We start from the raw sequence: 12,259 nt of genomic DNA on the forward strand, positions 1-12,259 counted from the left end.
CCCCCAGGCTCTGGGCCAGCTGCTGCTGCCATTTTTTAAAATGATGTCATTCGGTCTTTGACCCTGTTGTGGAGAGGGAGCTTGATGGTTAAGTGGGCAGAGTGGGGATAGGGATGGGGGCGCAATTTTGGCTTTTTTTAAAACTTTGAACTGTGCAGCTTGCCTCTAATGACAGCAGAGAGATGGGCAGAGATCTCACAAGACCCCTGGGGGGGGGCTTGTACACATTCAGGGGCTGGGCTTTAGGGATGGAACGGCCCTTTAAAAAGATTGTGGCCACAGGTGAAGAGGGTTGCCATTGCATGATTTTTGTCATGTTTTTCTCATGATATTTTTTCTCGTGAGAGTAAAAATTCCACAGGCTTCAAAAAATAGTGTGGGAAAGCCACCACAGTATTTTTGTGGCCCATGCTTAGCTTTTTCCTCTATGAAAAAAATACTGTGACATAGTAAATGACTCCCTTAGTTTAGGACTAATGTAAATTGCAAGTGTCATAAAGAATAGTTATAGGAATGAAATGAGCTATATGTGTAATTATGTATTTTTATTTTTAAAGACTATTTTGAAGAAATGAAGGAATATGGACCAATCCATACATTGTGGTCAGCCTCAGAAGAGGATCTGGTTGGCTCACTGAAAGGCATTGCTAGTTGTGTTGACAAATGCTGCAAAGCCACAGAGCAGTTGATGGCAGGATTGTCAGAAAACTTGATACCTGTTATACATGAATATGTTCTATATAGTGAAATATTAATGGTGAGTATACGTAGACATGTGCCTTCAAATGGTGCATTTTTTTGGCTTACACCACAGTGATCTCTTGTGATTAGGAGGACATCATTGCGAGTGTGCTCCCAGTCATCGGAGACCACCCTTCAGCAATGTATGTCTCGTCTTGCTGTCCTTCAGACAAACTTGATTAAGTTCTTTTATACGATGACAAAAGTGGAGCACAGGACTTGGTGAGAGAGGTAACGGTGGTGGGGCCGCTTGGCAATAGTGATCATAATATGATCAAATTTGATTTAATGACTGGAAGAGGAACAGTGTGCAAATCCAAGGCTCTCGTGCTAAATTTTCAAAAGGGAAACTTTGATAAAATGAGAAAAATTGTTAGAAAAAAACTGAAAGGAGCAGCTACAAAAGTAAAAAATGTCCAAGAGGCGTGGTCATCGTTAAAAAAAAAACAAACATTCTAGAAGCACAGTCCAGATGTATTCCACACATTAAGAAAGGTGGAAAGAAGGCAAAGCGATTACCGGCATGGTTAAAAGGGGAGGTGGTGAAAGAAGCTATTTTAGCCAAAAGATCTTCATTCAAAAATTGGAAGAAGGATCCAACAGAAGAAAATAGGATAAAGCATAAACGTTGGCAAGTTAAATGTAAGACATTGATAAGGCAGGCTAAGAGAGAATTTGAAAAGAAGTTGGCTGTAGAGGCAAAAACTCACAGTAAAAACTTTTTAAAATATATCCGAAGCAGAAAGCCTGTGAGGGAGTCAGTTGGACCATTAGATGATCGAGGGGTTAAAGGGCCACTTAGAGAAGATAAGGCCATCGCAGAAAGATTAAATGATTTCTTTGCTTCGGTGTTTACTGAAGAGGATGTTGGGGAGGTACCCAAAATGGAGAAGGTTTTCATGGGTAATGATTCAGATGGACTGAAGCAAATCACGGTGAACCTAGAAGATATGGTAGACCAATTGACAAACTGAAGAGTAGTAAATCACCTGGACCGAATGGTATACACCCCAGAGTTCTGAAGGAACTAAAAAATGAAATTTCAGACCTATTAGTAAAAATTTGTAACCTATCATTAAAATCATAAATTGTACCTGAAGACTGGAGGATAGCAAATGTAACCCCAATATTTAAAAAGGGCTCCAGGGGCGATCCGGGAAACTACAGACCAGTTAGCCTGACTTCAGTGCCAGGAAAAATAGTGGAAAGTGTCCTAAACATCAAAATCACAGAACATATAGAAAGACATGGTTTAATGGAACAAAGTCAGCATGGCTTTACCCAAGGCAAGTCTTGCCTCACAAATCTGCTTCACTTTTTTTGAAGGAGTTAATAAACATGTGGATCAAGGTGAACCGGTAGATGTAGTATACTTGGATTTTCAGAAGGCGTTTGACAAAGTTCTTCATGAGAGGCTTCTAGGAAAAGTAAAAAGTCATGGGATAGGTGGCGATGTCCTTTTGTGGATTGCAAACTGGCTAAAAGATAGGAAACAGAGTAGGATTAAATGGACAATTTTCTCAGTGGAAGGGAGTGGACAGTGGAGTGCCTCAGGGATCTGTATTGGGACCCTTACTTTTCAATATATTTATAAACGATCTGGAAAAAAATACGATGAGTGAGATAATCAAATTTGAAGATGACACAAAATTGTTCAGAGTAGTTAAATCACAAGCAGATTGTGATAAATTGCAGGAAGACCTTGTGAGACTGGAAAAGTGGGCATCCAAATGGCAGATGAAATGTAATGTGGATAAGTGCAAGGCGATGCATATAGTGAAAAATTACACATGCTATAATTACACAATGTTGGGTTCCATATTAGGTGCTACAACCCAAGAAAGAGATCTAGGCGTCATAGTGGATAACACATTGAAATCATTGGTTCAGTGTGCTGCGGCAGTCAAAAATGCAAACAGAATGTTGGGAATTATTAGAAAGGGAATGGTGAATAAAACAGAAAATATCTTAATGCCTCTGTATCGCTCCATGGTAAGACCGCACCTTGAATACTTTGTACAATTCTGGTCGCCGCATCTCAAAAAAGATATAATTGCGATGGAGAAGGTACAGAGAAGGGCAACCAAAATAAGGGGAATGGAACAGCTCCCCTATGAGGAAAGACTAAAGAGGTTAGGACTTTTAAGCTTGGAGAAGAGACGGCTGAGGTGGGATATGATAGAGGTCTTTAGGATCATGAGAGGTCTAGAACGGGTAGATGTGAATCGGTTATTTACTCTTTCGGATAATAGAAAGACTAGGGGGCACTCCATGAAGTTAGCATGGGGCACATTTAAAACTAATCGGAGAAAGTTCTTTTTTACTCAACGCACAATTAAACTCTGGAATTTGTTGCCAGAGGATGTGGTTAGTGTAGTTAGTATAGCTGTGTTTAAAAAAGGATTGGATAAGTTCTTGGAGGAGAAGTCCATTACCTGCTATTAAGTTCACTTAGAGAATAGCCACTGCTATTACTAGCAATGGTAACATGGAATAGACTTAGTTTTTGGGTACTTGCCAGGTTCTTATGGCCTGGATTGGCCACTGTTGGAAACAGGATGCTGGGCTTGATGGACCCTTGGTCTGACCCAGTATGGCATTTTCTTATGTTCTTAAGTGTGGATCAGGGAAATGTGGAGGCCATTGTCTATCTAGTCTTCAGTAAGGCTTTGACATTGTCCTACACAGAAGACTGTTAAACAAACTGGATGGTATGGGGAGTAGGCCAGAAAACTATAAATCTGGCAGGACGCAAAGAGTAGTGGTAATTGGACTCCATTTAAAATTTATTGGAGGGAGAGAAAAAAGATAAAGGGGGAAAAGGAAACTGAGGGACAAAGAATCATAATATGAAGTTGCAGGGAAGAAGGTTAGGGAAAACATCCTTCTTTGCTGAGGAGATGGTTGATCCTTGGGACAACCTACCAGCACAAATGCTAGAAACCAGAAGGGATATGAATCATTTTTCTGACGATTGAAAATATCTTCTGATATTTTCAAACTCATCAGAATTCAGGGGGCCCCCGAACCCGATAGGAAAACCCCAAGAAATTTTTTGTGGGGTTCTCTTATCGTTTTTGAGGGGGGGTGGGAAGAATGGGTACTTAAAAATAACCCCTAAACCCTTTAAATGTAATCCTTTCTAATCCTCCACCCTCCCAATCCCCGAAACTTTTTTAAAGTACCTGGTGGTCCAGCGGGGGTCCCGGGAGCGATCTCCCACTCTCGGACCGTCAGCTGCCAGTAAACAAAATGGCGTCGACGGCCCTTTGCCCTTAGCATGTGACAGGGTATCCGTGCCATTGGCTGGCCCCTGTCACATGGTAGGAGCACTGGATGGCTCGCACCATAGAGATAGATCTTCCTCTTACATTATTTAGGTGGACAATTTTGGGGGAAGGAATTGGTAGCATCCCTGTTCCGGTTGATCTGGTGGTTCTTGAGAGGGTGTGGAAGTGAAGAGGTTAGCCATTCAATGTTTTCATTGTAGAGGGTTTTGTGTATTAGTGATAAGATTTTATGCTGGACCCTGTATTTGACCAGCAGCCAATGAAGTTCTTTTAATATTGGGGTGATATATTCAGATCTTCTAGTACCTGTTAAGAGTCTAGCTGCAGAGTTCTGCAGAAGTTGCAATGGTCTTGTTATATTTGCGTTAAGGCCTAAGAATAGTGAGTTACAGTAGTCTAATCTTGATAAGACAAGTGCCTTTAAGACATTTCTAAAGTCTTTAGGGAATAGGAGGGGTTTTAATCTTTTGAGTATGTTTAATTTGAAGTAACCATCGCTTATGATTTTTTTTAATGCAGGAATTCATGGAGAATTTGCAATCTATAAGAATCCATAGATCTCATACTTCTAGGGAGATGGGGTAGTTTTGGCCGCTTCTTGAATTTCAAGCTCTTTTGTCTTGCTTAATTTAGGGGAGATGTATAGGATTTCAGATTTTTTAATATTTAGGGAAAGATTCATTAGAGTTAATACCTTTTCAATGGTGGATTGGTATATGTCCCAGAGCTTTAGAGTTTGGTCAATGGACTTTTGGATCAGCATTAAAATTTGAACATCATCGGCATAGATAAAATGTGTTAGACCGAGGCCTGATAGAATTTTGCATAAAGGGAGCATATAGATATTAGTGTAGAGGATAGAGAGGATCCTTGGGGCACTCCGAAGCTGAGATCGATAGGATGTGACTCTTTATCAAGAAATTTTGCTTTGAAGGTTCTATTTGTTAGGTAAGAGCTAAACCATTTGAGCGCTAAGTCTTTAATGCCTATTTCATTTAGTCTATTAAGGAGGATATTATGGTTAACAGTATCAAAGGCTGTCGAGATGTCCAGTAAGATCAAGAAGTAAGATTGGCTGTTATCGGTTCCTCTTAGGATGATATAGTGAAGTTAAAAGGGTCTCTGTACTAAAATAATTTCTAAAAAAAAATAATTACAAAAAAGCGAAAGTCACTGAATGATGGTATCATACACACCCCAGCAAGAAGTGACTAATCTTTATCGCAAGCCCTAAGAAAGGGCATAGGCTTGTATTGGTAATGTTATAATTATCTACCATCAATTTTGTGTATGTAATTTTCAGTGTGATAAATCAATAAAGTATCAAAAAAGATATGTGTCAGACTCAATCTCTTTTAAAACAGTTGTATTAATCCTAAATGTCATGAAGCAATCACTTCTATCCAAAAACTATATCATTCAAAGCATAAAACAAGATGAGACCATTTATCTGTGTGTCCAGAAGTACAGGAATATCTTAATGTGATCTAAAATGTATAAGGTGTTTTCCAACAGGAAAACCCAACACCAGAGGTTCGGTGAAGAAAGCCACCTTCTAGGGATACTGTATTAAAGAGACTAGGATTTGTTATCTATTTAAAAATCAAACAGACAACATGTCTCACAAATGTCTCAGAACCAAACTGCTTCATGACATTTGGGATTAACATGACTCTTTTAAAGAGACTGAGTTTGTTTGACATGTCTTCTTTGCTACTTTATTGATTTATCACACTGAAAATTTCACAGAATTGATGGCAACTGATTATAGCATAACTAATTCAAGCTTTTGCCCTTTCTTAGGGCGTTCAGTGATAGTTATTTACGCCTTGTTGGGGTGTGTATGATACCATCATTCAATGGATTTCACTTTTTTGTAAGAAGTAGTTGAGTATCATTGTTTCATTTTGTTTTGGCCTATATTTTTGGATTGCTGATTTTTGATCTGTAAAGTCATGTTTTGCTTCCTACAGTATTGATACCATTCATCAAGGACAAGGATATAGGCAGCCTGATGTTTGGGCAACAGCCTCGTTAGTTTTGGTAGCTGTTTAGATTACTACAAAGCTTGGTAGTAAGATGGGGGTTGGGGGGTTTGGGTGTTGAATTAAGTATGGGAACGTGTATGCTCATCTATCCAGGATGGGAAGATGACAAAAACTGACCTGGATAAATAGTGTTCCATTTCATCCTGCTATATCACTCTACTTGTATCCCTACCAACAGATAAAGGCAGAGTACACAGTTTCCTTTGTGACATCATCACCACAACTTAGGGATGGTGCAGTACAGAGAAAAACCAGTATTCTCTGCCACCAGCAGATGGTTCAGACCAGGTTCCAGCTAAGCAACCTAGGTTGTCTTCAGAATTGACTTTCTTCTCTCCCTTAGAGGCTCAATATAAGGAGCCTGATAATCAGTTAGATTCTAGTAGATGCATGTCTTTAGAAGAAGGGGAGGTCCGCTTATTAAGGGAAGATGAGACAATTATCTTTTTGTTCCATAGGGACAAGATAGTGTCTCTTATTGATCTAATGGTGTGATGTTTTCAGATTCTAAGGTTGAGGAGATTCCTGACTGGGATCTCATTATCAAGAGGGTCCATAATATGTCTAAACTAAGCATTCCCCCTTCACTCTGAGGTAATGGTGCTTACTTAATGGGAGTCCCTTGAGAGTGGCCTAAAAGAAGTGAAGAATTTTATTAAACTGTACCCCCTTTCTCAGGAAGTTGTACAGCACTTATTTCAGATGACTTGAGTGAATACTCTAGTCAAGGCTGTCACTAGGAAAACAACTAACTTGATGGGAGGGTATTACTTTCCTAAAGGATCCTCAGGATAGGAAGATTGAATTTCCATTAAATCACATGTTTATCTCGGTAGCTTTTTCTGTCCAATTTGCTGTTTGTGGCAATTTGGTGGCACAGGTCGATTCAGTTACTCCCAGAGAGTGAAAAGGCAACTCAAATGGAATCGGTAGTTGCACTCTTACCTGATGCCCTTTATAAATCTTAGAATTGTAGTGGAGTAGCAGCCTAGTGGTTAGAATAGCGGACTACGACACAGGGAAACCAGGGTTCCTCCTTGTGACCTTGGGCAAGTCACTTTACCCTCTGTTGCCTCAGTTATAAAATTAGATTGTACGCCCTGTGGGAATAGAGAAATACCTATAGTACCTAAATGTAATCTGCTTTGATATACACTTTGAAGTGCCGAAAAGCGGAAAATATACAAATCTAAAATAAATAAAATTTCTTCTAGTTCAGTAACTTTATTCATAGCAGCTGGGTGGAAGATTTGTGGTCTAAGTCTTGGCTGGACAAGCTTTCCTTTAAAGGAAGGCTGCTATTTAGGAAGATCTGAACAACTATTTAAAAATCTCAGAGATCTGAAGTCACAAAGCTACCTGAGGACAGAGGTCGGTCTTTTTATCATTCTAGCAGAAATCATGGACAATTTCAAGACTCCAGACATTATAGGCCTGGCAAGCAGTTTCAGGGTTAAGGGAAAGAACCTGGCCTTTCATGGCCCAAAAAGCCAAGGCCTACGCTGCTAGATCTTCAGTAGCCAGATATATTTCACATTGAAGAGCAGTGGGTTCACACTCTGGTGCCTCCTGTAGGTGATGGCTTACAATAATTTTACCAAGAGTGGACCCATATAACTTCAGACCAGTAGGTATTGGATGTCATTCGCTCCAGTTGAGCTCTGGAGCTCACTGCCCCCATAAGAACATAACAAATTGCTATTCTGGATCAGACCAAGGATCCATCAAGATCAACATCCTTGTAGCAGAGGCCAAACCCAGGCTACAAGAACTAATACTAAGAAGATCCCATGCTTCTGATGTCAGTAGTAGCAGAGGCCATTCCCTAAGTCATTCTAGATGTCTTCATGGTTCTTCCATGTACCTCAGTCACCAAGAGGTTGACAGTCTGGGATATTCTCAAGACTTCAGCTGTTGCAGGCTGCAATTCAAATACCTAATTCTGATAAAAAACCATGGTTGGAATTCCATTTATTTTGTGGTTCCCAAAAAAGATGGGGTCTATAGGTCTATCCTCATTCTAAAGGGAGTGAACTGCAGTCTCCTTATCTCTCACTTCCGAATGGAAACTCTTCATTCTGTATTAGTGACAGTGTGGGATAGTGAGAATCTATTGACTCTGAACTCTTCTGAAATATATTTTAATATCCCCATCAAGTTGGAAGGTCAGATATCTTTGTTTTTGAATCCTATGAGAGCATTTTCTGTTCAGAGCACTCCCCTTTTCGTCTGGACATAGTTCCCGTGAACATTTACTAAAGATATGGTGGTTGTAATAGCCATTTTGAAAAGAAAGGGCATCATGGTTCATCCTTATTTAAATGATTGGCTGAATAGGGACAAGTCTTACCAAGAAGATCTCCAAATTTTACAAGGCTTGGGCTGGATGATCACATTTGCAAATAGCAAACTTCTTCCTGCTCAGTCCTTGGAATACATTTGGGACTTGTTCTGATACAAAGGCAGGTTGAGTATGCCTAACAGGGATCAGAGTGGCCAAGATTGTGCAACAGATGCAGAGATTTGCTGCTCTGAGAGCCCCAAGAGATTGGAACTATTTTTAGCTTCTAGGTTTGATGGCAGCCACCTTGGATCTAATTCCATAGGCATGGCTCACACAGATTGTTGACATGTTCAAATCGGGATTGCATTCTACCTTGGCCACGCCCAGGGGGAGGAGCCTGGGTAAAGATTCAGTGCCGTGAATAGCGCTCTCGTTCAGTTAGGGAGACCTGTGCTGTATTTTGTGACGTCACACACGGACGTGAAAGAAGACTGAAGTTCCGGTTTAAGACTTCCGTTCTTAGGGTATATAACTATCACTGGAGGCGGCTGCCATTTTCAAAAGGAGATGCAGTCCAACGGGGCTGCCATGGATGATTAAGGAAATGCGGTTCCAAGGAATTACAAGGCTTCCCTACGACGCTCTCAAATAAGCAAATTTTGAAGGACACCCCCTGAAGCAGGACGATTTCGTCCGAAACACAGCTGTGTCGGGTGCACTACTACCACGGAGTAGATGAGTATCTGTGTCCTCTCTTTCAGAGTGTGTGACATTAGTTTTTAGTATAATGAAAAATTTTCGAACAAAAAATGGACTATTGTTGATTTAAATTAAAGCAAGGTGACCCTATACAAAAATAGTGTCTGTTAGACTATACAGACTCTGTAAGTAAGGGGCCTACATATATATTGGGGCTTTTGCATATAGTGTTGAATGATAAAATACATACTGGTGATACCTTTCGTTTTGAATATTGTTGGCAGACTATTCGGTATACCGGAGTACAGTGGGTGTGGGTTATTGTGTTGTGATTGATATCGTACTTGAACCCCAAATGGCGACTTCCGAAGGTGATTGGACAAATACCCTAAGTTTCTCTGATACACAAATAGCAGCAATTATACAACAAGTGTCACTTTTTGACAAGGGAGAGGTAATCGATGCTCAGAAGACCTGGGCAGATCTTACTGTAGCCTCCAAAAAATTAGTTAGAGCGGAGCTACATCAGATCACGATAGTTGAATACATAAAACAGAAGATGATTCCAAGGGGCCTAAGAATGCAAAAAGGTCCCTTGATGTTCCAAGACGAGGAGGAATTTGTTGCCCGGTGGATAGCTATTTTAAACAAATGCTCCCTTGATCTCATGGTTTTGATCGTTGAACGTCTGACTATGTCTGTTAAAGATTGTAATAAAGAGGTGGAAGAAATACGATCTCAACTGAACGCTACAGTAAACATAGAAACAATAGAGGCTTCTACTACTAAACTCGAACAAGATATATTACAATTTAAAAATCAACTTAAACAGTTTAAAATACAGAAACTACAGAGAGATGAAACAGACTACAAAAATGATAATATCTATTTTTGGAAACATAAAAAGAGTGTCAGGAGACGACCACATGTTACTTTCCAGGACTCCTCAGATGACTCAAGCCATAGTGGGAGCGAGAATGAGAATAGAAACAACAGGTCCACCATTACATCTGAATCTTTTTTAGGGGCAGGCAAAGAACCCTTCCATTCCAGACCATACAGAGGACGCAGAGGCGGGAAGAGCTCGAACTGGCAAGGTCCGACAACACGCGCACAATACCGCAATCAGCAGAATTTTTGAGGGTGAGTGAGAAACAGGAAGGCCCGGGTATAATAAATATCTCCCAGATGGCACTATCTGAGTCCACATTGATGGCACTTGAAAAAGGTTTATCCTATATACCCGTATGCAAGTACAATCCATTTAAAACAAGAATTGATTTATATCGGTTTTTTCATAGACTTCAATTGAAATTGTTTTTCAAGGATTGTTCAGTAACAGATAATTCGATCATCACACCACGTTCTACGTGGATTCCCCCTGGCCCTATGGATCCGGCCATCGCCACGTTCATACAATTAGTACTGAGAGATTTGGTTAAATTGGAAGAACAGGGCTTTATGTATGAGCAAACCAGGGCTGTGGATTGGTCTAAGGATCAGTATGAGGCCATTAAACAACTGGCGGATGATCCACAGGTTACAATAAAACCGGCAGACAAAGGAGGAGCTATTGTCATCCAAGATACCAAAGACTATTTATCAGAAATAGAACGTCAACTTAGCCAAACTGATTATTACCAAATTTTATCTGTTGATCCGACAGAAGAACTGCAGGCAACTATTGAGATTTTGGTAGAAAAAGGGCTACAAGCGGGTTTTCTCACATCGAGAGAATCCCGGGCACTGAGGGTTAGACAGCCGGTTACTCCGGTTCTATATACCCTTCCTAAGATACATAAGGACATTAAAACCCCTCCGGGTCGTCCTATTGTATCTAGCAAAGGCTCGCTGTTAGAACCCTTATCAAGATTTCTAGATCATTTTCTGAAACCAGCCGTGGTGGAAGCTGCATCATTTTTGCAAGACACTTCCCATATGTTACGAATTTTGGATGACTTACCAGATCTTCCTGAAGATTACTGGCTGGTTACTCTAGATGTCACCGCGCTGTATACGAACATACCCCAACAGGAGGCCTTTGAGCTAATGGAAAAAATTATACATACCCGTCCGCGTCCACATGCGGTACCCACAAACTTTTTGCTTGAAATGTTACATTTGGTCTTGTTTAAAATTTTTTTCAAATTCGATAAGTCTCTGTATTTACAAATTAAGGGTGTGGCAATGGGGGCTACAGTTGCCCCAGACATTGCCAACCTATATATGAGTGAGTTTGAGACCCAAACACTCTACAAATCCCAGTGGTACCAATATATGTGGATCTACAAAAGATATATCGATGATATATTTTTTATTTGGGTATCATCAGTAGAGAATTTACAATCCTTTTTGTCTTGGTTAAATGTAGTCAACAACAATCTAAAGTTCACAGCACATTTTGATCGCAATTCTATTGCGTTTCTAGACATTTTGGTGCAACGAAATGCATGTGGTATTAGCACCACCTTGTTTAGGAAGAAGTCGGATCGGGTCAACTATCTGAAATATTCAAGTGTTCACCCTTTGGGATTAAAAAATGGCTTGCCCATTTCTCAATTTTTGAGACTGCGAAGGATCTGCTCATCAGCTCAAGAATTTCGCGAGCAAGCAGTTAATTTAATGAATAGGTTCTCGACAAGAGGATATCCAAAATCTATTATCAAAAAGGCATACAAAAGGGCACTCTATGCCAATCGGGAGCTCCTTCTACAATACCAGCAACGCCCTTTTTCCCAAAAAACTACATGCACCTTGCAATATTCAAAACAAGTGGGCAGGGTAGTTGATATAATCAAAACACATTGGCATGTTTTGACCCTTCAGCCCTCCTTTCAGACTGAACCAAGATTTGCCTTCTTCAGGGGACAGAACATTAGGGATATAGTGGTTAAATCCACGTTTGTATCCACGACTATACCGAGATCAGCCGATGGCCTACAAGCTTGTGGTCATTGTGATATGTGCGCCTTGTCCCTGCCAGGGAACCGATGGTGTATTCCCAATTCTGACAGAATTTTGAAATTAAATGGATCTACTAGCTGCGAGTCCGAGCGAGTAATTTATGTAATTCAATGCCCGTGCAATCTGCTGTACATCGGCCGCACGAAACGGAAGATAAGAACTCGCCTTATAGAACATCGAAGTTGCATTAGAACGAAGAAAGTATCTGCGCCGATAGTACCACACTGCATTAG

At 40.4% G+C, this 12,259-nt stretch overlaps 1 protein-coding gene across 1 annotated transcript in view; it reads left to right on the plus strand.

Annotated features, from left to right (window-relative positions):
- Positions 1–557: 557 nt before the first annotated feature.
- The window catches only part of LOC115082561 (sorting nexin-7-like), a gene marked incomplete at both ends in the record, with an annotated part of 53,685 nt that continues 41,983 nt past the window's right edge, over positions 558–12,259 (plus strand). The window contains one exon of the mRNA XM_029586777.1: positions 558–757. Within this exon, the coding sequence (XP_029442637.1) occupies positions 558–757 (200 nt within the window). The remainder of the gene's footprint in view (positions 758–12,259) is intronic.

Source organism: Rhinatrema bivittatum, unplaced genomic scaffold (genome assembly GCF_901001135.1).
Source record: "Rhinatrema bivittatum unplaced genomic scaffold, aRhiBiv1.1, whole genome shotgun sequence".
NCBI classification, from domain to species: domain Eukaryota; kingdom Metazoa; phylum Chordata; class Amphibia; order Gymnophiona; family Rhinatrematidae; genus Rhinatrema; species Rhinatrema bivittatum.